Source organism: Brachyistius frenatus, unplaced genomic scaffold (genome assembly GCF_029030835.1).
Source record: "Brachyistius frenatus isolate BFR_SWC_R1_liver_20210118 unplaced genomic scaffold, ASM2903083v1 Contig_516, whole genome shotgun sequence".
NCBI lineage: Eukaryota > Metazoa > Chordata > Actinopteri > Embiotocidae > Brachyistius > Brachyistius frenatus.
Window position 1 is genome coordinate 1 of NW_027211115.1, and position 24,421 is coordinate 24,421.

At 40.7% G+C, this 24,421-nt stretch overlaps 3 protein-coding genes and 1 pseudogene across 5 annotated transcripts; 3 read left to right on the forward strand and 1 right to left on the reverse strand.

Moving 5' to 3' along the window:
• The first annotated feature begins 36 nt into the window (after positions 1-36).
• Positions 37-3,852, forward strand: LOC138614529 (GTPase IMAP family member 4-like). 2 transcript variants are annotated; one of them, XM_069688032.1, is made up of 3 exons: positions 37-527; positions 720-791; positions 2,512-3,852. In XM_069688032.1, the coding sequence occupies exons 1-3, from the start codon at positions 515-517 to the stop codon at positions 3,441-3,443; spliced, it is 1,017 nt and encodes a 338-aa protein (XP_069544133.1). In that variant the 5' UTR covers positions 37-514; the 3' UTR covers positions 3,444-3,852. The 2 variants fall into 2 exon arrangements, with proteins under 2 accessions (XP_069544133.1, XP_069544131.1); XM_069688030.1 differs by having other exon boundaries at positions 37-791.
• A 2,098-nt stretch (positions 3,853-5,950) lies between these two features.
• On the reverse strand, positions 5,951-8,047 carry LOC138614526 (GTPase IMAP family member 9-like). 2 transcript variants are annotated; one of them, XM_069688026.1, is made up of 3 exons: positions 7,803-8,047; positions 6,918-6,985; positions 5,951-6,820 (listed from the first exon to the last, which is right to left on the reverse strand). In XM_069688026.1, the coding sequence occupies exons 2-3, from the start codon at positions 6,937-6,939 to the stop codon at positions 5,976-5,978; spliced, it is 867 nt and encodes a 288-aa protein (XP_069544127.1). In that variant the 5' UTR covers positions 6,940-6,985; positions 7,803-8,047; the 3' UTR covers positions 5,951-5,975. The 2 variants fall into 2 exon arrangements, with proteins under 2 accessions (XP_069544127.1, XP_069544126.1); XM_069688025.1 differs by lacking the exon at positions 7,803-8,047 and having other exon boundaries at positions 6,918-7,028.
• An 898-nt stretch (positions 8,048-8,945) lies between these two features.
• LOC138614525 (claudin-9-like) lies at positions 8,946-10,675 on the forward strand (annotated as a pseudogene).
• Positions 10,676-15,734: 5,059 nt separating this feature from the next.
• slc25a10b (solute carrier family 25 member 10b) lies at positions 15,735-24,338 on the forward strand. Its single transcript, XM_069688027.1, has 11 exons — positions 15,735-16,352; positions 19,531-19,650; positions 19,866-19,980; positions 20,077-20,125; positions 20,232-20,273; positions 20,360-20,403; positions 20,503-20,573; positions 21,259-21,351; positions 21,431-21,508; positions 21,636-21,692; positions 22,693-24,338. The coding sequence occupies exons 1-11, from the start codon at positions 16,263-16,265 to the stop codon at positions 22,792-22,794; spliced, it is 861 nt and encodes a 286-aa protein (XP_069544128.1). The 5' UTR covers positions 15,735-16,262; the 3' UTR covers positions 22,795-24,338.
• The last annotated feature ends 83 nt before the right edge of the window (positions 24,339-24,421 follow it).

Below are 24,421 nucleotides of genomic sequence, written 5' to 3' on the forward strand. Positions count from 1 at the left end.
ATGTGAACACATACAGATTCCTTCAGTCTTTTCTATGACTGCTTTGCGGGGGTGTATGGTACTTCTAGTTTGTATGTAAAATCACTTGGTTTCAATAGGAGGAGATTTTCACAATAGAAGGATGTGATGCACTCCAGAGGTTTTCTTGTCTCCCCCCTTTGTAAACAAACAGACCTTGTTACATGGTCGTAGTAAAGATAACCAAATGTGATCAGCTAAAGAGCTTGAATAATGTCCTCATCTTGTCGTTACACTTACTAAAAGCTACCGGCCGGCCGGCCCATACACAAACCTGTTGAGTATATTCAGAGAACCGGCACAACCTCTGCGGGGATTCACATTTTCACATGTAAACCAAAGACAATACAAGGAAATAGGAAGCCCCTTGTGCACGGGCTTCCAGAAGTTTCCCAGATATCTGATGTGAGTCGAATCACAGAGCTTGTTTAAGTTCACAACTCAGGTCTGGAGGAACACATTGGGTTACCTGGGACCTGGAGAAGGTAGATCCACGATGATGGCTGAAGGTAGGAAAATCTGACTTCATAGAAACGCAGAGCAGCATTGATGCTTTGATTACTGTAGGATTTAACTGTGATAATGTGGCACTGAAATGAGCACAGCGAAAATGGGAAAAAAAATGTAGACATTGATGATAATTCCTGTATTTAATAGTCTATTTTCTTTTGTGTCTCAATGGTATCATTTTCATGTCACAGCAATACCACTCCGAGAAAAGAAGCAGAAAACTCTACCTCGGTCTGATGGGTGTGGTCTCAATAACTTTGACGGTATGCTCCTTCATTGTCTCATTTCTCATGACATCTCAAGAATTTTTAAACCACTTTCTAAGGATAAAGTTTGATTAGTAAAACTGTTTTTATTAATTATTATTTAAAACTATTATTCAGTATACTTCACTGTTGCTTTTAGATCAGTAATAAATTTGGGGTCACCATGTTGAGAAAAATCTCTTTGTCTGGTGTTTATTCATCTCACTACTCTTGTTTTTAGCTGTTATGAGAAAAAACACAAAAGAATCTGTGGTTGTAAATAAATAATAAAGATTTATAAAAAATAGATTTTGGGTTCTGCAACTCTCCCAGATGAATGAACCCACTTCCTGAGAGATTACAGCTGCCAAAATGATATTACTAAGCCAGAACACAATGTGCATTCTTGAGGTCGCGCGTATACTTTGAATATATTTACTTACTGCAGGTTTTTATAATATTATTTAAATTGAGCAATTCACAAGACTGCAAAATGGCACCCACTCGTTTGAATGAAAATGTCTGGCCCCATGAGCACGAGCCCAAAAGGTTTTGGCGGCTAAAGTCACAAACAGAACTACTTGTTCTCGGCTTTGGGAAGATTTACAAATATACAAATTTCTATGGTTTAGAAATGCAAAGAGGAAAATTAAGTGGCTGCAATGAATTGAGCTTTCTGAAGATATCCATGGTTTACATTTGCTCGCTTTTAGTCATCTTTATTGTTGCCTTAATTGACACATTGATGGAAGAACTATTCTGATCCTTTATTTGAGTAAAAGTACCAATGGAACAATGTTAAAAATATTCAATTCATGGAAAGAAAATACAAGTAAAAGGACATAAATATGAGCAGCAGTACTGTTTTGGTGCCTGTGGCTGATATATTTTTCTATATGACATCATTGGATTATTACAGTATGTTACTGTTGTAGCTGCTGAAGGTAAAGACACTTTGAACAACTTTATATTCAGTTAAAAAAAAAAAAAAACAATATGATGATAATCTGTTTTTGAGTTTTGGGACTTTTCCGCTAATCTTTGATTTTTGTTGAGATACTGGATCATTTGAACATCTATTGAAATGAAACTATGAGTAGTTTAGCAGGGAAAATCACTATTTGGTGGAGCTGTTCAAAACACAAAAATTGGAAATGCGACCCCGACAACACGTTGCTTTTTGTAAGATGTCACAAGCCAAAAGTTGGAAACCACTGGTTTAATGATTGACAACGTGTTGTACTTTAAAAGTTTGTTATATTATCCATCAAGTCAAATCTTTTTAAAAGCAACTAAAGCCGTCACATGAATGTAGCAGACTAGTGGACAAGAGGAAATATAGTGGCATCAAATGATAATATGTCATCAAATAAAGTACAAATACTATAGAATCGTTCTTGGTGCAGTACGAGTTACCTCCTCAAATGAACATGTGCTGCTCTTCTTTGCTCTGCACCTTCTGCAAACAGCTGTCCGTCAGTGGTATAGAGTGTGTGTGCAAAGTGTACTCATGTGTGCACAATATAAGAAACATGTGCGCATGTCAGTATTGATCAAAAACATGGTTAAAGATAAGCAAGACGGACTAGAGGAGGATCTACACCAGCCAAAGAAGCTTTTCATTTCGGGTGATCCAAGAACCAACAAATAAAAGCACCCACTTCAGACCATCAGGTTAAAGAAAGAAAAGACTGACTTTTGCTTTGTGTATTCATTCACCCTCTGTTGTATGCCACAGCTCTAGATTTGTCTGGAGGCTTGAGGATCGTCCTGGTGGGCAAGACTGGATCAGGGAAGAGTGCAACAGGAAACACCATCCTGGGAAGAAGCGCCTTCAAAGAGGACCCGAGCCCCGTGTCAGTGACCAAACACTGTGAGATACAGAGCGGGGAAGTGGACGGGACTGCGGTCCAGGTGATTGACACTCCGGGTCTGTTTGACACCGCCATCACAGAGGAAGAATTAAAAAACAGAATAGAAGAGTGCGTCACGATGTCAGTGCCCGGGCCTCACGCCTTCCTGCTAGTGATCCGGCTCGGCGTAAGGTTCACAGAGGAGGAAAGAAACGCTGTGAAGTGGATCCAGGATAACTTTGGAGACGATGCCTCCATGTACACTATCATGCTGTTTACATGTAAAGATCAAGCCAAAGCTGACAATGCTCTGAAGGAGTGCAAGGAGCTTCGGAGACTGTCCATTACATTTGGACGCAGATATCACGCCTTCAACAACAACGACACCGATGACCGCGTACAGGCCAAAGAGCTGATCGCCATGATCAAAGACATGGTGAAGGATAACGGGGGGAAGCACTACACAAATGAGATGTATGAGAAAGCCCAAAGTAAGCTGAGAGAGGAGGAGGAGAGGAAGATACAGGAAGAGGAAGAGAAGAAAGAGGAGGAGAGAAAAATGTGGGATGCAGAGAGGGAGAAGCAAGAGAAAGAGCGAGAAAAGGAGAAGAAGGTTCGAAGAAAGAACATCTGCGTGGCCTCGGCTGCTGCTGTTGTGTTGGTGCTGGCCAGCATGGTGATCGCGGTGGGAGCCGACACCACGGTGGCTCTGGCTCTCGGAGCTCCGGCACTCGTTCTGGGAGTGTTATGTGGCCTAGCTGCCATTTCTATATGGAAGGGCATAAAATGCAAAGCTAAAGCAAACGTTCCAGTATAAATAGGCAGAAACTAATGTTGGACATGTTTATGCAGCTGCAGTTTGTGACACTGAATACACAGTAGAAATATTCATACTGTTCAGAACTAATCAGTGAATGATGTGTGTTGGCCTTTTCTGCATTCTGCTCCTAAAATGATTAAGTTTGGACTTTAATGTTGCAATAACAGAAGTATGTGAATTTAATGCAGATAGCAAATAAACGGTATGACATGCAAAACTTTAATTTTTTTCCACTCATTTATGGTTTGAAGCCTAAATATGAATGTGTTGTACTTGAACAAATATATTTGTGGCTCCTGACAGTTTGAATCTTAATAAATAATATTAGAACTTAAATTCTGTAAATAATTTTTTTTCCACAGTTCATGCTTTCATAACTTAATTGCTGAATTGCTGAAATAAAAGATCTGCCCAGATGAATTACTGTGCCTTATTCAAACTATGATGTTCTGTTTCCCTTCCTCTATTATTAGTAACATTATGAGTCCATTTCCCTAAAAGGAAATGGGAAACAATGGCAAACATCCACTGACTGATCACATTGGCGGAAACAGGGCAACCCCTCACCAGACTGCTAATCGGACTGTCAGCACATAGCAGCTCCAGCAAAGTGACCACGGAAGGCCTTGAACTGCTAACCAGAAACTTTAGTAGAAATGTAAAACAAAACATCCTGAAGCTGAAACACCTTTCTCTACAAACTCTACAATTATAGATCAATAAACTGTTCAATTTTGTAAAAAGGAGGTTCAAACACCAGAGGGCTGATATTTTCAGTTGTGGTAAAAGGTTAGAAAGTGAGATTAACAACTACAACAAAATGACTATTTACGGGCTAAATCTTCGTGTTTACAGCAGACTGTATAAGGAAATGGAATCAGTTCATTTACAATCGCTGAGGAACCTACAAGAAGCCATTTGTTGTGTCTTGATATTTATGTTTTATATGGATTAACCTTAAGTTAAAATCTTTACATCATTACATTCAAAGAAACTACAATTTCCACCTTGCAGTTGTATTCCGCCACGAACCAGTCAAGTTGGGTCATGAAATCTAGTGAAGACTGCATATGGATACAATATTAATGTAGACTGCATGTAGATACAATATTAATGAAGACTACATGTAGATACAATATTAGTGTAGACTGCATATAAATACAATATTAATGTAGACTGCATGTAGATACAATATTAGTGTAGACTGCATATAGATACAATATTAATGTAGACTGCATGTAGATACAATATTAATGAAGACTACATGTAGATACAATATTAGTGTAGACTGCATATAGATACAATATTAATGTAGACTGCATATAGATACAATATTAGTGTAGACTGCATGTAGATACAATATTAATGTAGACTGCATGTAGATACAATATTAATGAAGACTGCATGTAGATACAATATTAATGTAGACTGCATGTAGATACAATATTAGTGTAGACTGCATATAGATACAATATTAATGTAGACTGCATATAGATACAATATTAGTGTAGACTGCATGTAGATACAATATTAATGTAGACTGCATATAGATACAATATTAATGTAGACTGCATGTAGATACAATATTAGTGTTGACTGCATGTAGATACAATATTAGTGTAGACTGCATGTAGATACAATATTAATGTAGACTGCATGTAGATACAATATTAATGTAGACTGCATATAGATACAATATTAGTGTAGACTGCATGTAGATACAATATTAATGTAGACTGCATATAGATACAATATTAATGTAGACTGTATGTAGATACAATATTAGTGTTGACTGCATGTAGATACAATATTAGTGTAGACTGCATGTAGATACAATATTAATGTAGACTGCATGTAGATACAATATTAGTGTAGACTGCATGTAGATACAATATTAATGTAGACTGCATATAGATACAATATTAATGTAGACTGCATGTAGATACAATATTAATGTAGACTGTATGTAGATACAATATTAGTGTTGACTGCATGTAGATACAATATTAATGTAGACTGCATGTAGATACAATATTAATGTAGTAACTCTACTGAATCCTTTCTGGGTTTAGCAACAACGCGAAGTCCCACCAGCTTTAGTTGGAATTGTTGCTTTCATATTTGGGATTTTGATAAAGATTTTGACACCAATTAAAATAACACATTTAACACAATAATAACTTTATTCTTATTAAAAAAGTTACATTAGCAGTTTCCATACAAATGATCTTAACAATAAAGATATACAGCAACTCAACATATTATTTATTTACCATGAGAGCATGAATGGTCTTTGTTTCCGTCTGTCTCTATGTGGCCCTGTGGTGGACTGGCAATCTGCCCAGGGTGAACCCTGCCTTCACCCAATGTGAACTGGGATAGGCTCCGCCCCCCCATGACCCTGTTCAGGTTATGAACAGGATGAGCTTCATAGGTTATCATTTAAAGCATGAAAGGTGTGACTAAAACTAATGATTTACTAATGCAATGAAGAAATACCTAGTTGGCTTCTCAATGGCTGGAGATGACTCAGCTGTTGTTTTTTTTGGGTTGGATCCACCTCCCGATGGTTTTAGCAATGCTGGCACCTGCCATCAGTAGAGATGGGCCGATGTATGCAACCACTGCTTCGTCCGCCACCACAGCAGCGCCCGCTGCAGGGACTGCTGCTGCTGCTGCCACCACCATCAAATAATTACCTGTAGAGTTCAGAGTGTCTCCACACTTGCGCCACCAGTTTTCGCTGTTCAACACCCTCTGGGCGTCTTCGTATATGCTGCTGGTATAATGGCTCCCGTTCAGTTGCACCGTTTGGTCAATCTTTTCCAACAGATCGGCCACCTGAGTGCGATTTGTCTTGCATGTGTTGTCAAACACAAAGTAGCCAGCTTTACATTCACTAATGAGCTTCCTCAGGGGAGGACTTTTGTCTATATACTTCTCAATGGGTGTTTTCTGGAGCATATCCCCCCTCGTGAAAAGCACTGCTGTATACTTGTAGGCTTCCTCACCAAAGTTTTGCTCGATCCATTTGACAGTATTCCTCTCCTCGTGTGTGAAGCGATTGTCCAGCCTCACCACTAGTAGGAATATATGGGGTCCTGGGACAGACATCATGATGCAATTCCCCATCTCCCTTTGGACCTCCTGTCCCTCCATCGATGTGTCAAAGACACCAGGGCTGTCAATGACACTCACAGTTCTTTCATCAAAGTGTCCGGTTTGTCTTCGACATGTCTTTGTCACGGAAGATACAGACATCTCTTCTTCAAAAGCCCTCCATCCCAGGATGGTATTCCCTGTTGCGCTCTTTCCTGATCCAGTCTTCCCCAGCAGGATGATCCTCAGGTCCTTAATCACTGGAGAGCAGGACTCTGCAGACAAAGAGTAAAACAGTTCAGCTCTTGTTCTAAGTGGGTTTAAATTCATGTAAAAAGTGTACACATACTGCATGTAAGTAAAGATACTGACCTTCAGCTGAGGTTAAACCCATCTTGTTGTAGAAAGAAAGAAGTCGCAGGAAACAGGATCAAACGGGCCTTTAAAACACAAAATGTGTCTGAGCTCATCTCTTAGTTGTTCTTACAAGTATTCTGTACTTGTGTGTGCTATTTATCCCTCCCTCCCTCCATCCCTCCCCCTTCCTCTTCCCCCTCCTCCTCCTCTGTTGCCCCACCTTTGTGCTTTCCAGTGAAATGAAAGTCTTTGTTTCCCTGAAAATGAAACTAAAACTTTCAGAAGGCTGTTGCTATGGGATTCAAAACATTATTTGAATGGCTTAAATACACACTTCCCATGTTAAAACAGCTGACACCATAATCTCAGTTTTGTCCTGCATTTTTAAATGAGATTGCAATCATTTGCTTTTTCTTATTGTAGACAGAAACCTGACTAACATTTCTACTTATATGTCCTGTTCATTGATGATCAACATTCACTGTTCTTAATATGACACCACACATGATTCCACAATGTAGCTGTTTGAGAAATGTGTATAAATGAGACAAAGAAATTGAATTAAAATAGAATTTAAAAGAATAAATATAAAACCACTCAGAACTACACTATATTTACAAAGTACACACGCATACCGTTCACACTGACACGCACATTATGTGTAATGACTGTAATGATGTAGTATAGAGAAATATATAATATATTGGGATATGCACACAATAAGTAACAAAATCACAGAAATTTTGACTTTTCAAAAAAATGTATTGTCATTTATGGCCAATTGGCAAGCAGGGAAACGACCATGCTCGCCAACATTTCTTATTTATTTAGATTTGGAAACATCATCACTTATCTGGAGTCATACTTAGTTCCCTGACAAATGTCCAATGTTGACTTTACCTTGAGTTCGTTTTTTTAGTCTTCTCTCCTATCAGCATCAGCTCAGTAATAAAGAGCAAAGTCAGCAACCAGCTAACCAGGAGTTAGTGGAAGCTTAAAAAAGCCAAAGAGAAATGGCCCTCTCAAATACACCTTTTTGAACTTGGAATTGGATGTCTCAATCTTTGACTTTTGATCTTCTTTTCTCTCTTAATCTGGAGCCTCCAAAGCAACGATCAGCAGTTTAAAAAAAAAAAAATTAAAAAAAAAAATTCCCTTGTGGGATTAATAAAGTAAGTAAGTAACTCTCTCTCTCTCTCTCTTAAAACTGCACCTTAGTTGATGCTTGTGTCCTTCTCAAGCTGAGTCAGGCGTATTTAGATCCTCCCAGAACCAGCAGTGTGTTTGGGTACTCCTACTAAATAGCAGGTTTTTCAGAGGGCGTTGGAGGAGCTCGTGAGTAAAGGAAGAGAAGAGAAGGGTCAGAAACATGTCGCCTAAATGACTGGAAGAAATGAAAGCAGCTATGTGAGAGCGTCTGTAGGGAGGCGATGTCTCAACGTGAGGAAGCTCCGTCCTGTCAGACTCCTACCAGGCTGCAAACAAGCAGCATGTCCGTCTCTGCATTGAGAAATAAAGAGCACAGCGCTGAAGTGCCTCAAGCAAATGTACGTTAAAGTCAATGAGAAAACGTGTCTTTACTGCCATCTAGTGACTGGCAACCCAACCAATTATAATTTATCCACAACTCAACCAAACCGGTTTACACAGCAAGGTGCTCAGTGCAATCACCTGAACATTTTTGTCAACAAAAACATAGAATATGAAAAGAAGTGTTGATTTCTATTGGCCTTGTCAGGTCCTCCATGTTCATCAGAAGTTAACCAGCTTCAATCTGCCCACTTTATCTCCAGAGATGACAACATCCAGCAACATCTCTAACACAGTGTCTTAGTGTCCTTCTGCTGTCAGTTCATTTTCTGCATAATTAGCCTTGTGTGTGTGTGTGTGTGTGTGTGTGTGTGTGTGTGTGTGTGTGTGTGTGTGTGTGTGTGTGTGTGTGTGTGTGTGTGTGTGGTATGCAGTATTACACTGCTGCCCTCCTCCTACACCTCTGTGTATGAGATCTAGCGAGACAAGCTGACCAGTCATAACAGAAGAAAGACACCAACTACTAGCATCATAAGTCTCTACTGCAGCAGCTGGAAACCCTCCGATGATAATCAGACGTCCGTCGACTTCTGATTCAGTAAGTTTTACAGAGATTTGCTGGAAATTTGGAATTGAGTTGTAAATTGCTTAAAAGAAACTTGAACTGTTGTGCAGTTACCTATTTCTATTCTTACTTTATGTGTGAGTACATTTAAAATGCTCTTCTACAACATGAAGTCAATTTGTTGAAGGTAATTTCCTCTTTAGAGTAAATAGGTGGTAAATAAGGACACAGAGAAGAAGAGGACTCCTCATCGCTGGACATTGTGCTGAATGACTGAGAAGACACGGTGAAGACGCCACTCGGTGATCCAGTGAAGGACAAGAAGAGTCCCGGACGCTAACGAAGCATCTTTTAGACGGTGAGAGCTTTCTAAAGTTTCTTCAGCAACCATGACCTCCACAGGTCTCCAGCTGATGGGCGTGGTGCTGGCCGTGCTGGGGGGGGTGGGCGGGGCCCTGGTGTGCGCGGCCCCGCTGTGGCGAGTATCCGCCTTTGTTGGGGGGGAGCTGGTGATTGCTCAGGTGCTGTGGGAGGGACTGTGGATGAACTGCCTGTCTCAGACCACGGGCCACATCCAGTGCAAGACCTATGACTCCACCTTGGCCCTGCCCACGTCGGCCCAGGTGGCCCGAAGCCTCACGGTTCTGTCGCTGCTTCTCTGCCTTCTGGCCCTGATGCTCGGCGTGGCGGGGGCCAAGTGCACTCACTGCATGGGTGACGACAACCAAGCGTCCAAGGCTCGCCTGGCCAGGATAGCAGGACTGCTCTTCATCGTGGCCGGCCTTGCCTACTTGATACCCATCTGTTGGACTGCCTACGCCATCATCAGGGACTTCTATGATCCAAATATTGCAGCGCCTCTAAAGAGAGAGCTGGGCCCGGCGCTGTACCTGGGCTGGGGGGCCAGCATGCTGCTCCTGGTGGGCGGAGCTCTGCTGCATGTCGGCTCCTCCGCACCAGGAGGAAGAGCGCTGCCGGTTTTCGGAGGAGCAGCGAAGGACGGTCCACATGGCGGGGCAGCGGGAGAGCTGAAGAAACCGGAAAAGGCCTTTGTATGAGAGAGTTGTATCGGACATGTGAGGTATGAACAACACGGAGGTCACGACCTCGTCACCAAAACTCCTGAACGTGTCTGAGAGAGGACGGACAGCCTACGATTTCTTCCAAATGATGACTAAGCTGAGCTGAAGTTGTGTTTAAATCATCTTGTGAATCTCAAACACTTTGGACACGACACTCAACACTCTCAAGGTTTCAGAGAGAATCACTTCATTTATGGCTTCGTGTCGCCGTAGGAGTTGAACTGCATTGTGGGAGGATTTAGATGCTCAGATGTTTACTAATGCACGTGACTTACATTTCTGAGATTCCACTCGGCCTCCGCTCATGTTGTTCGTGTGTGTGTGTGTGTGTGTGTGTGTGTGTGTGTGTGTATGTGTGTGCGTGTGCGTGCTCATGTGTGGGCAGTTGGAGTGATGCTTGTTTATATACTTCAAGTTAATTAATATTTTAATAATTTTTCATGGTAATAAATGATTCTTTTTTATTTTACTATACTTCTGTGATGACATAGATTTGTACAGTTTTACAGAACATGTGACCAATGCCTACATATGAATAATCATTAAGATTTTATAATTTGTTGTAACAGCAGTTTAGTTGAACTAAATAATAAACTGGTTTGGCCTTTTGTGTTCTTTGACTGTAGTCCAACATTTTCCATCAAGTCAAATACAATGAATAAAATACTATTTTTAGCCAGCATGTCCAAAAGTACATAATGTGTCGATATCGCTGCAGGGGGCCTTTTACAGTAAATAATCATTTTTCCATGTTATACCTTAACATTAATATGACCATTAAAGGGTTGGTTATAATGGACTAACTTTTTATGATAATAATCAAAAACAAAAACAAAGAAACACTGCACTGCTCTATTTTAATGACCTTATAATTCCAAGATACTATTTATACTAATTAGTCTCTTAGAACATTTTCTAACCGCTGTATGAAAAGAAACCAAACTCATTACAAAACAAAGAGTTCTGAATACACGACATGTTCACTGGGAGTCTGTTTCCTATCGTCAGGTATTATGAGTTATTAAGAGGACAATTGCCTTCACTTCATCTTCTACAGTTCAGTTTGTTCTTGACACTTTAGTTTGAGCCCTTTTCTCTTCACTATGTCACAGTTTCAATTTAAAATCTGTCTCATTCACTATTTGGTTCATTTTGTTCTTGTTCGCTCTGCTTCCTGTTTTCTGGACATGTTTCCAGCAGATATGTTTGTTAGCTGACATGTAGAAAAGCGCTTGTCAAACAACATGTGTTCCATCCCGACACTGTCTGTAGTAAATGAATGTTTTGTGACCAACATACCTTTAATTAATCTTTTGTTGCTCGACTCTTCCTTCTTGCAGCACTTGTCGATGTTGTAGTTCCTTAACGTTGTTACTTCTTATGCAATACTTATAATATACTTCATATTTTTAGTGTCACTCAACATTTGTTTGGTGAGAAGCACATCTGCATTTCAAACAGTGAGTTGCACACCTGTGTCTACTTCATTACTTGATTGTGTGATGACGTGACCCATCACTAACATGTTACTGCCCCCTAGTGGTGTGGCATACTAATACCTATAATAGAGTCCTCCAAACAAGGAAAAACCACAAGGTATGACTCAAAGTACACCACCAGGAAAAGCGCCAGATACAGTCCTGCCACCTGTAGATTCAACAACTGCACACTCATTACAAGCCACAAATAGCAAATATCTGCAAACACATGAGAGACGGCACCAATCTCTCCACGTTCAAATCCATATGAGAGAGAGTGATATAATCCACCTTCTGTCAAAATGTTATGGATGGTAACCTTTGATCTGACCTGTCAAGTGATGTATGACCCCCAATCCCTGCCCCTTTTATGGCCCTGGGAAAGGAAGTGAGGAATTTAAGGTTGATGACCTTTGATCTGTCAAGAGATTTATGATCCTTTTTATCACCCAATGAAGGAAGTGAGGAATTTAAGGTAGATGACCTTCAAGGTATTTATGATCCCTTTTAAGGTCCATTAAGGAAGCAAGTAAAGTATTTATGGTTGATGACCTGTGACCTGGGTCTCTCGCTTTTCTTATTTTACCTTGAAACCCTTTCCACAGAGATTTACACCTGAAACAGCAAACATTTCAACAGTTGTTAGGTTTAAAATGTTCACTTCTGCACAGTTGTACTCACTTTAAATGGACAGTAATGAATATATGTTGCTTTGTGTTATGACAACATTTTGCAACTGTAAACTGTAAGTAATCCACATTAAGTCACCACAAGCATGAGAGACATTAAGACGTCACTTTCCTTTCCAGCATGCAGAAGTGTCCTCTGCATCGTGAAATGTTCAGCTAACGTGTGCAATGAAGGAAAGTGATGTCTTAATGTCTCTCTTGCTTGTGGTGACTGAATGTGGATTACTTACAGTTGTGTTATAACACAAAGCGACATGTATCCATTACTGTCCATTTAAAGTGAGTCCAACTGTGACCAAGTGAACATTTTAAACCTAATAACTGTTGAAATGTTTTCGGTTTCAGGTGTAAATCTCTGTGGTAAGGGTTTCAAGGTAAGATAAGAAAACTAGAGACAGAAGACTTGTGGAGAGTCCAGTGAAGCTGAACTGGAAAAAGGCTGGAAAGTTGAATATCAGTGTGGTTGCTAGCTCAATATATTCCATTTGTGCTTTGACTGCTGTCAATAACTTGGTGACTTACAAAGATCTGTGTGGTCTGTGGTTGAAGGCTGACTGTCTGACACGATACCTGTTGTATCCCCAATTGTTTTCAATTGAGTCCGTTGATAGAGGCAGTCTTTAGGCAGTTTCCAGTCTTAGCTTATTTTTTATTAAGCATAGCATACAAGACATCCTGCATAGCATACAAGACATCTTGGAGAGCCCAACATCAACCAGAGGTCTCTTTGTTGGAGTCTGACCTCCCCCTTTCCGGCACACACACATATACTATAGGAAGAGGCTTTACATACAGTGAGGCGGGAACATTTGCATATGTTTGTCTCAGTGCTTTTCCACTGTCCTCCGTTTAACCCACATCCCCCTTTTGATCTGATAGTGAGTTGCACCCTACTGTGACCCCGACGTGATAAGTTCCTGCATAAGCAATGTGTTCTAGGTAGGTAGGTAGGTATATACTTTATTAATCCCCGAGGGGAAATTTTTTTTTCTACAATGCTTACAGTCAGTATATATTTTGAGCTTCTGTGCTAGGTTATGTTCACAACAACACAACACTTATATATATCACATCATATCACTTACATATAGGTCGTACCATCAACTACCAATCTTAAGGTGTAGACAAAAGACTGTATGTAAATGAGAGTGATACTGCTTGGCCAAACCAAAAGGTCACAGTAGGAGGTTTGCAACCTGTGGGGTCACATACTGTTGTTCTTTGAGGCATTAACAGGAACAGAGGGCTGTCTGGAGGACTCCAGGGGGTGAAGGAAAACAACCCTTTGATAAACAGTGCTTGCATGGACATTGTTTGATTCTGGGCCAATGGATTAGATAATCAGAGACTTGGATGGGTGTCACCAGTTTGAGAGCCAGTTCGATGATCTGACTGATTTTGTTTTTGCTGAAGGTGATTGTGATTTTTAGAGCCCATTGAGTTGCCTCCTGCTCTTGAGTGGTGTGCTGATCATCAGACCTCTTGGAGCTTAATGGCCTGTCAATGCAGCATGTTCACAGCTGTGAATAAGGTCAAACTTTAATGGTGTCTTTGCTGCTTTGGCCTGTCGTTTTGTGTTGTACAACATGTGAAAGGTTAAAGCATGCCAGTACATGTTCATGTGTCGAGTTGAGCTGCTATAATTTTGAGGGTTCAGGTGTGACTTAGGAAATGAAAACATGCAAACCAGAGAAAGGATAAGTTTAATTGGAAACATTACAGAAACGGATTGAGCGTAGAGCTGACAAGCAGCCAAGTAAAAGGGAACTGATGTGTGACAGTGTGTCCGTCTCTTCCCTGGATGTTCTCTGCTAACTCTGCACAACAACTGATTTAGACGTGTTTGGACGATGTCATGCAAAGACCTGCTGTTGTTGGACCGAGCCAGAAGTTCCTCCTTCTTAGAAAGGAACAAACATTGCAAGTTCATTTTCAGTTACTCTTCTCTCTTGACACAGAATAATGAAGCATTCTCAGCTGCAACATGACACCATTTCATGAAGAGACAAAGACATTTGAATAGAATAGGGAAAATGTTTAAATTCATTTAAATTTTCAGAAGATGTTTCAAATTAAATGACATTTTGTTCCTGCTAAACACAGTAAACGTTTTGATAATAACACTGAATCAACTAGGTATCAGCACTTGGTGAAGCTACACAAATATATTCTTTATATTATGTATCTTCAGACCCATGTTTCATATCTAAAAATAAACAAATCTTCCAGTGTGAAAGCTAAATTCTAGGTTTTTCAAAATATTTTGGATTTACTTACCTACAGATTGACAAAAATCCAAGAATGTTCAGCAATCTGATCAATAACAGAAATGTGCTTTTTATTCTTTCTGTCAATAATTTGGAAAGGGTGCAGCCTCCTTTATATTCATCTTTCATGATTGTTACATTTTCCTGTGACTCTCTTTCAAAGACACAGTTCATAGATGATGCTACTTTATACTTCCACTTGTTGGACTTGGGCTCCTGCTAGTACAAAGCCAATATGTGTCAGCCCCCAGTCCTGCGTGTTCTTTAATGAGGCAATAGGAGAATATGTCAGGCTTCAAGATATTTATTTAACAGCAGCAGAATAACCAGTTTACAGAGCTCTGGGTCCAGACTATGTTTCCCTGACCACAACAGAGTATGTTTCAGTTCAGGAAGTCTGACCTCCTGACTTTCCCTGACCCAGTCTTCTTATAGTCCAGACACCAAAAAGTCATGTGTATTGATGTGTCCTTTGTTGGTTGGTGGAGGTGGTGGTTGTCTTCCTTCACACCCTGGAGTCCTCCAGACAGCCGTCTGTTCCTGTTTATGCCCCAAAGAACAACAGTATGTGACCCCACAGGTTGCAGACCTCCCCCTGTGACCTTTTGGTTTGGCACAGTACTTTCACTCTCATTCACACATTCACAACCACACCCTGTTGTCTACACCTTCATTCACAACCACACCCTGTTGTCTACACCTTCATTCACAACCACAGCCTTTCGTCTACCCCTTAGGATTAATAGTTGATAATACAACCTATATATAATTAATATGATATGGCATACATATATGTTGTATTATTGTAAACATAACCTAGCACAGAATCGCACACACTCTATTACATTTCAAAGGGAAATATTGTACTTTCTACATTTATTTTGACATTTCTAATTAGTCTACTTTTAAGATAAAGATTTTGACACAATCCTATAATAATATCAAAATCTCAACACTTTTAAAGATAAAAACTGGTTTATAAGGTTTTTTGACTTCTGATACTTTAATAGCCTACTTTTTACACATTTACTAGTCAAATGTTTTACATCACTAAATATTTACATCAACATTTTAGAATTGTAATTTTACAGTGTTGGTACCTTGACTTAAGTAAAGGACCTGAATACTTCTTTACTGTAGCAGCCCACAATGACGTCACACAGACTCATTATTCTGCCGAAGCCATTTGTTTCAGAACTTGTCCGTGGTCCTCTTAAAGAGACAGGACGCCTTTGTTCTCTCCACAGCTGCACAGACGATACGTGCCACTTTAAAACCGCCTGCCAGGTAATAGTGGTGAAAGTGGGCTGTGTGCGGGCTTCAGTGTTCTCGCAACCCCGCAGTCGACCTTTGGATCTCGTCCCCCCCGGGGCGGGTAGGCAGCTCCGCGGTCCACGGAGGCAATTGGCTGCGCTCTTCTCTTCTGTCTACAGCTGCTTCCGTGGCTTGAAAACACAGCATACCGTGCACACACACGTACGGTCTTTTTTTTTTTTTTTTTTTAACGCACATTAAGTGTCGCGAGTGTGCGCGATGGTGCTGGAGCTCAAAGTCCCCGGTCCGTGGTGCAGTCCCTTATCGGAATGTTTGAAGATTAACGAGGAGCTCCGTGTCCTGTAGACCTCTGCTGACAGCTGTACCCAGCAGGCCAGGAAGCCCACGAGAGCAGGCGCACGGCGTATCGAGGCCGACTGAGAAGAAGGAAGTGCCCGCTGTAGCTGCATCGGACGACGGCACAACCCGGCCACCATGACCGAGAAGCGGATGTCGCGGTGGTATTTCGGTGGGCTGGCGTCCTGCGGAGCCGCCTGCTGCACGCATCCTCTGGATCTCATCAAGGTGAGGCTGAGGGGTGCAGAGGAGTGCAGGCCTGTGTCCACTGGTAGTCGTATAAAAGACAGGATCCAATCACTCATCACTGTTCTTACTAAAGCTGCTGCGAGCTTTTCACTGTAAGATGCCCCCTCTGAGATTTCTCATGTCAGCGGTGATATCACAGTCATGTCTGGGATGCACAGAGCAGAATATAGGCCACGGGTCATCACTGTGTTCATTACTGGAGGAAAATAGTAGGAAGTTATTGTTAGATTAATTTAATGTAAGATCACTTTGATCAGGGAGCTGTGTGTGTGTGCGTGTGTGAGGGTCATGCAGGTTCATTCTTGATGATTTCACCTCACTGCTGCAGAGGAGTAATTTCACTGCAGACTGCAGCACGTGACCGTGATAACTTTCGACGTGTCCTCAGCAGGTCACGTGGCTGTAATATGTAGTCAAGGCCGCTAATCACCACACTGCAGTGAAATTCTCCTCTACAGTTGTTTCATGTCTGCACTAACGTGCTTCTTGGCTGGTAAGGCCATATGAAACATTCAGCAGTTTAATATTTCAACTTTTAACAATTAGATGATTAATAGATGAGTTGACCCATTTCCTTGTGCTTTTAGCTTGGTTTATATTACATTGTAAGTTCTCTTGTCACATAAAATCACATGTAAAATGATCAGACTGATGCTCAAAACAATGAACTGTGTTCCACTGCCGCCTCAATCGATTATTTTCCTCCTGTGTAACATAACTTTTTGATCAGTTCAACAACATGATTGCAACTTTTTAACTTTGATTAAATAGTTCGCTTCAATGAAAGAAAGGAAACAATAAACTTACTGTATGAGGAGGAACAAACAAGACACACAAGAGCTAAGAGGATGTTGTGTTCTGTGTAACCTGACTTTGCAGCGACGCCTTTAAAAGTCTGCAGCTGCATAACGCTGAACACGTAGCAGATTCCTGTAAAATGGAACAGCAGGGCATCTAAAATTAGAAGATAGTATTGTAGATTCTGACCACGCAGTCATTGGAAATCTGCCTCGTCATGTTTCACTCATTTCTGATGTGTCATCGCAGACATCACAAAAGCTGCTCTGTTGTTGTCCTCAACTAATTTCTCAACTTGATTTGTCTGACTTCAAAAATGAAGTTAATATTGTAGCCAGACACGTATCAGCTCATCTGGTTTAATATTTCAACTGGATGCGTTCAGGTGTTGGATTAGTGACAGTGACCCCTGAGACAAAGCACACACATCAGTGAAGGCACAAACAGGGAAGGAAATGCTCTCCAAATACAATAATTCAAATATTTAGGATACATAGGGAGGCTGTAGCTCAGTCAGTAGAGTGGGTTGCACACTAATCGGAAGGTTGGTGGTTCGGTCCCCAGCTCCTCCTGTCCACATGCCTAAGTGTCCTTGAGCAAGACACTGAACTCTAAAATTGCTCCCGACGGTGAACCATCGGTGTTTTGTAAGTCGCTTTGGATAAAAGCGTCAGCTAAATGAAATGTAAAAAAATGTACGTACAAAAGTCCAACCAGGGAAAATACATAAAGGAAATAATGAAAAGTATTCAGGACAAGAAGGCAGCAGAGAATCAAAGCTTTTACAAGTTTAACTTTACAGACTACTGTGATGTGACTTTATTAAGTTTTTGTTGTCGTTTTCCAGACAAGAAAATAGCCACGTCGGTTTTAAATATACGTAATGTGTGTCAACATAATGCCTATTTTTATATCTGTGAACCAGCCGGCAGCCAAACTGACCATGCAGTCGATGTCTGTCATCGTCTCAGGAAGAACAGCTCTTGTAATATGTGGTTTATTAATCCAAATAATGCTTTGAAATGTGCTGCAGCAGGATCCTGAGGTGACCATGCAGTCGATGTCTGTCATCATCCCAGAGAGAACAGTCTTACTCAACAAGCCCTTTGTTAACTTATCGCTGGCTCAGCATTTTTAAATCCTAAAACAAAATGTAGTTTCTGAGTTCATTTGTAATATTTGGTTCTGCCAGTTTGTCAAGAGCCTGACAGACATTGGATCTTCGGAGTAGATGCTGATTTTCGGGAGTAAAAACAATCCGATTTTGATGTATAGGCTGATATTTTTTATACATATAGCAGCGTGGGTGACGTGGCGGTTGTCGGGGAGAGGAGTAGATTAGAGTTATTTCCAAAAGGGAAAAGGATGATGGTTATTGTTCATTAACTTTAAATCAAAGTATTTCACAGACTGGTGTTAGGTTCTGAACTATAACATAGCGCTGATGGGATAAGAATCAAACCCACAGTCAGACAAACACAAGGCTTGAGTTTTACTTGCAGCAAGGGAAATCCGTGCAGGGTCTTAGAGTTGTAAGCTCTTCACCTGGCATCAGCCAACTCCAACACACACTTCCCTCTTTGCTCCTTTTATTGTATACATGGGGTTATAAAACAGCATGTGATCTCTTTGTGTGATCCTATATGGGTATGTTTGCTTTTAACACATGTGTGTGCTAAACTAGATAAACGAGTTCCTCCTCCCCCGAGGGGCCATATACTGCAAGAGAGGAACTCGTGGAATGTGCATGCAGTACGAGACATTTCATCTAAAGTTTTATGCATAGACTAACGGAAACTTTGCACACAAAACAGTAACTTAATTTACACACTGACAATGAGTTACTATTTTTCCTAACAACTGGTCAGCAGCTTACTGTGAAGACACAGCTAGACTCCAAGAACACACCACTTTCTGCTCAGCCGTGATCCGAACTCTGCCACATGTGCTGTGTTCAAAGGATTATAATCCAGTTTCTGTAAAACGAAATCAAAAAGTTTTCAAAAACAAGTTCCAGGCTCCATTTAGTGGCCTTGAAACTGAAATCTTAATCAGAACAAAGGAGTAAAGTGACACAGCTGAACTCCTTGAACAAGGACAACACACATTGTTTAAACATTAAAAACAATGACTGCCTGAATTATACATTACCATCGTCCTCTCTTTTTTTCTCCTCAGTCTAATTCAAGACTCTGTGAAACTGAATTATGTGAAACGGAGTTTGACCAATACAAGAGCAGGAACACTATATCTGTAGATTTGTTGTCTGTATTATTTATTATGTCACTACATAAATACATTTATGGCATGTAAGGTTTTCAAAAGGACATAAATCTGAACACGCATCTCTCTCTCTCAGGTACATCTGCAGACACAGCAGGAGGTGAAGCATAGGATGTTGGGGATGGCCGTTCATGTGGTGAAGAACGACGGGCTGCTGGCTCTCTACAGCGGCCTCTCTGCTTCCCTTTGCAGACAGGTGTGTGTGTGTGTGTGTGTGTGTGTGTGTGTGTGTGTGTGTGTGTGTGTGTGTGTGTGTGTGTGTGTGTGTGTGTGTGTGTGTGTGTGTGTGTGTGTGTGTGTGTGTGTGTGTGTGTGTGTGTGTGTAGGATCACTTTATAAAGACCTGCAGAAAAGCAGTGTCTTCTGTAACACACCCCATCTCTCCTCTCCTCTCCTCTCCTCTCCTCTCAGATGTCCTACTCCCTCACCAGATTTGCCATCTATGAGACAGTGAGGGACATGATGGGCAGCAGAAGCCCGGGTCCGATGCCTTTTTACCAGAAGGTCCTGCTGGGAGCCTTCGGAGGTGAGAACACACATATTCTGCTTCTTCCTGCTTTTCTTTTTCCCCTGTCATGTAATTATACAGGACTATGTGCCAACATGTCTTCTCTGCTAATAGGTTTCACTGGTGGCTTTGTTGGCACGCCGGCTGACATGGTGAACGTCAGGTAACACTATGAAATCACAGGGGTTTTTTTTACAACCAGTTTCTAGTTATTTTTTGCTTAGAATTAATCTGCAAACTGAAAAATATCAAAATGTTTTTGCTTCTAGGATGCAGAATGACGTGAAGCTGCCACCAGAACTGAGGAGAAAGTGAGTGTCGTAATTACTAAAAGTTTTCAGTTCAGAACCTTGAACTTTCTTTGTAATTTAACAATGAATTTGGGCTTTAATTCCAGTTATAAACATGCCATAGACGGACTCTTCAGAGTCTTCAGAGAAGGTAAATCTCAAGCAGAATGTAGAATCATCAGGTGTGTAACTTCACGTGACACAAAGAGTGGCATCACGTCTCACATCTGATCTTTGTCCTGTCATGCAGAGGGTTTAAGAAAACTGTTCTCAGGAGCTTCCATGGCCTCCAGCAGAGGAGCGTTGGTCACTGTGGGACAGGCAAGTCACATGACTCCAAATCTGGGGATAGGCTCAAGTTAATACTCAGGAATCCTTGAGTGTGTTTTTTTTGGGGGGACAGTTCAGGTATAAAATCAATTAATCTAAATCTCCCTGGAAACGCCTGCTGGTAATAAAGACACGAGGGATTCTTAGAACAGGAAAGAGTTGTTTCTCATTCCACAGTATTTCTTTGTTTTGCACTTTATTCTCCCTGGAAGTACACAATCACAATTGAAATCCAGTTTTCTTTCTCTGTTTAAGATATTTTATATTGTGTTAAATTGGGCAGCTTCATGAATTTTGAAACAATATTGGTGGTGCACTTCAGCCTGGCAGTGTTATTTTGTACGACCACCACAGGGGACCAAAGAGTGGAATTTAAAAATGTTGATAATTTGTCAGGTTGATATTTATTTGTGACTGTGTCACCTCTTGTGAAATACATAAAGCCTCGTCAAGATAATGTACTCGACAGCTGTCATCCCAGCATGTCACCACCATGAGCACCGAGATCTTTTTCTCAGTTTTAAAAGAATCCAAACTGAACAAGGATCAACTAACCTCTGAGTCATGTTCCACCTCAGGGCTGGTTGGATATTGAAGCAGTGAAGGATTGTGGGACGCAGTGTTTCTTTTTACCATTAAAATATGACGCGTGTTCTCTTATTTTCTCCATCTTTAGTTGGCCTGTTACGACCAGGCCAAACAGCTGGTGTTGGGAACAGGCATGATGGGAGACAACATGCTCACACACTTCCTGTCCAGCTTTATTGCTGTAAGTATGTGCTTTGATTTGTGGAAGTCTGATTGCGTTTTTCAGGGCTGATCTGAGCGTGTGAACTGTTGCTCTGCAGGGAGGCTGCGCTACGTTCCTGTGTCAACCTCTTGATGTGCTGAAGACGAGGCTGATGAACTCAAAAGGAGAGTACACGGTGAGTGGACTCGTCCTCATCCCTTTTCATTGTCTCATCTCATCTTCTCGTTTTTTCCCGTTTCTGCTCCTTCGTCGTCTTCATTTCTCAGGCTTCATTTTAACTCGGCATGTCTCTCTCTCTTCAGGGAGTGACACATTGCCTACAAGAAACTGCGAAACTGGGTCCACTGGCATTTTATAAGGTATAAAACAGACCTCATATTTCACTACTCAAATGTATTATTTCACTCTCGTGAGTCTGTGAGGAATCGCCTTTGATGCATCCTGAGCAGATGGAAGTGTTGCGTGGCTACAGAGGAACAGTCGAAGATAAGACCCAATCAATACAAAAACTACAATACCATAAAACAATCCTGGCAAATCTTGCAATTTTTTTTACATTTCTACTTTTTAACTTTTGTTGCTCCTGCAGACTTTAAATCAAGAGTCTCCGTTGTGATTGGTTCACACAGCTTGACAGTTCTCAAAGTTTGGTACATATATCGGTTGGCCCGATGAATTACATCGACCACAGAGATATCAGAAAGATTTGATGTACCACACAATGTTATGAACAGCATCAACATCTTACAGCTAGCTCAGCTAGCCCCCAGAAGTTAGCATCTTTAAAATAGAAATATGCAATTTAACATACTTTTTAAACATTATTATTATTATTATTATTATTATTATTATTATTATTATTATTATTATTATCATCCAAACCTGTGTAGTAGTAGTAGTAGTAGTAGTAGTAGTTTAGGTTAGGTTAGGTTAGGTTAGGTAGTTACTTTATTAATCCCCGAGGGGACATTTTTTTTCCGCTACAGCAGCATACAGGAAGCAATAAAATAGCAGTAAAAATATAAATATAAAATATAAAATGCACAGTATGTACAGTATATACAGTACAGTATATATCTATATATATTATATACAAACAACCAAGAAACACAAGTCAACAGTGTTATTGTTGTGTGATGGATTTTGCCAGAGGTGAGTTATTGTAGTCTTATTGCGGTAGCAGCAGCAGTAGCACTAGTAGTAGTAGTACTAGTAGTAGCAGTACTAGTAGTAGCACCAGTAGTAGTATTAGCAGTAGTAGTAGCACTAGTAGTAGCAGTAGTACTAGTAGTAGCAGCAGCTTTAAACTGACATGTTGGAGAACAGTCGAACCAATCTAACGTCTCCATCTTGTTGCAGGGTCTCGTTCCAGCAGGAATACGCTTGATTCCTCACACAGTGCTCACCTTCATCTTCCTGGAGCAGCTCAAGAAAAACTTTGGCATTGTCATCATCTCCTGAGCTCCGTGAGCGGCCTTTCTTCAGCCCCTTCGTCATCACTCTGCTCGTCGAGAAAGGAAGACATGTACGGTTTCTTCTTGGCATGCCTTGCTTTCCTTCTCCACTTGCTCTACCTCTTATCTTACAGCGAGAACTTACTTGATTCTGATAATGGAGAGCACCAAGTTCTGGAGGGTTCTGATCCTTGTCCCTCTTAATAAAGGTGGATGACCCTAAAACAGAAATGACTACATGTAAAGGTGCTGTAATGGGATTATTACTGCAGAATTTAGAGAAGATACTAAGATTATCTCCAGCAGATGTCTGTTGTAATTTCTAGTACATGACGTGTTAATTTGGAGTTCAGGAGGCCGCAGCAGATTCGGTGATTTATGTTCTCTCCTTTCAAAGCCAAGTCCACCAGGAGGTGTGTGGTGCTTTCAAAGTTCACACCAATATAATGATGGATGTTTTCTAACCTGACACTAAGTTTAGGGTTCAGCAGAAGTACAAAATGTACTTGTAGAGTTGTAAACAAACAGCGTAGCCTTGTCACCAGTTGTGTTTGGACCAGTCTATTTCCCAAAAGCCTAATTACTAAAACATGAAACTGTAATGTAATCGCACACTTATCATTCCCATCAATGACCAAATGTGTCGCAATGTTGATTTATTTGTTTGCTTTGACGTCATTTGATTCATATTGTAGGACTGGAAATCAACAACTAACAATTTAAAAATTCATTCATTTTCAAGTGATGCTCCTTTATTTCATTCCACTGCCATCATTTTGCCGTCAGATCCAGAGAAGAAGAGGCCTACCCTTGTTTGTGTCGAGTTTTTTTTAAAGCGAGGAGGGAGTTAGTGGGGAAACTGAAACAGAGCAGGTTGTTGAAGTCCTGATGAAGGCAGAAGCTCTTTTAGTTCTTCTGTGGAAAGTGTATGACCACTTGATCTCTTCAAGTCTTTTTTTTTTTTATTATAGAGATGCCTGAAGAGAACTGCTGAGTGCAGCATTTGCATCTATAATGTTAGTGTTTAGTCAGGCTGAATGCATGTCAGACTCAGGACGCTGCTTACTTGAATGTGGCACTTTATTAAAAAGAAAAATCCTTCACTAACCTGCTGTGTAGAAACATGCTGTATGTTAAAAGCAATTTAAAAAAATTTTTTTTTAATTTGAAATGTTCCAGTTGAGGATGTTTTGAGGGTCTTGTCAATTATTATCCTTTTGATAAGTTTGACTGTCAGTGAAACGAAGCGATCACTGCTGTGCCTGCTGTCTTTAGAGACCTCAAGTAATATTGCCTTACCCAAACTGCCCTGCAGGGGTCAGTATCGTGACGTGCAGTAGTCTGTTTCATCCCAGGATGAATTGAAAAAAAGAAATCAGAGTAGTTTCAGATAATGTTCATATGGGGTACAGTAGATAACTCCGCCATAATGTTGGCAGATTTTAGCCCAACTTTATTCACACGCACAGATATGAAACTGGAGGGACAGTTAGAGAATTAACATTTTGTAGATCATTAATGATTTTGGAATTAAAATACTAATGAAAATAAGTGTTTGTTTTTGGACTTCATTACTACAGTATGGCAGAGTTGTATTTTGAAAGGCAGATTGTTGTAAATCACAGCACATATTT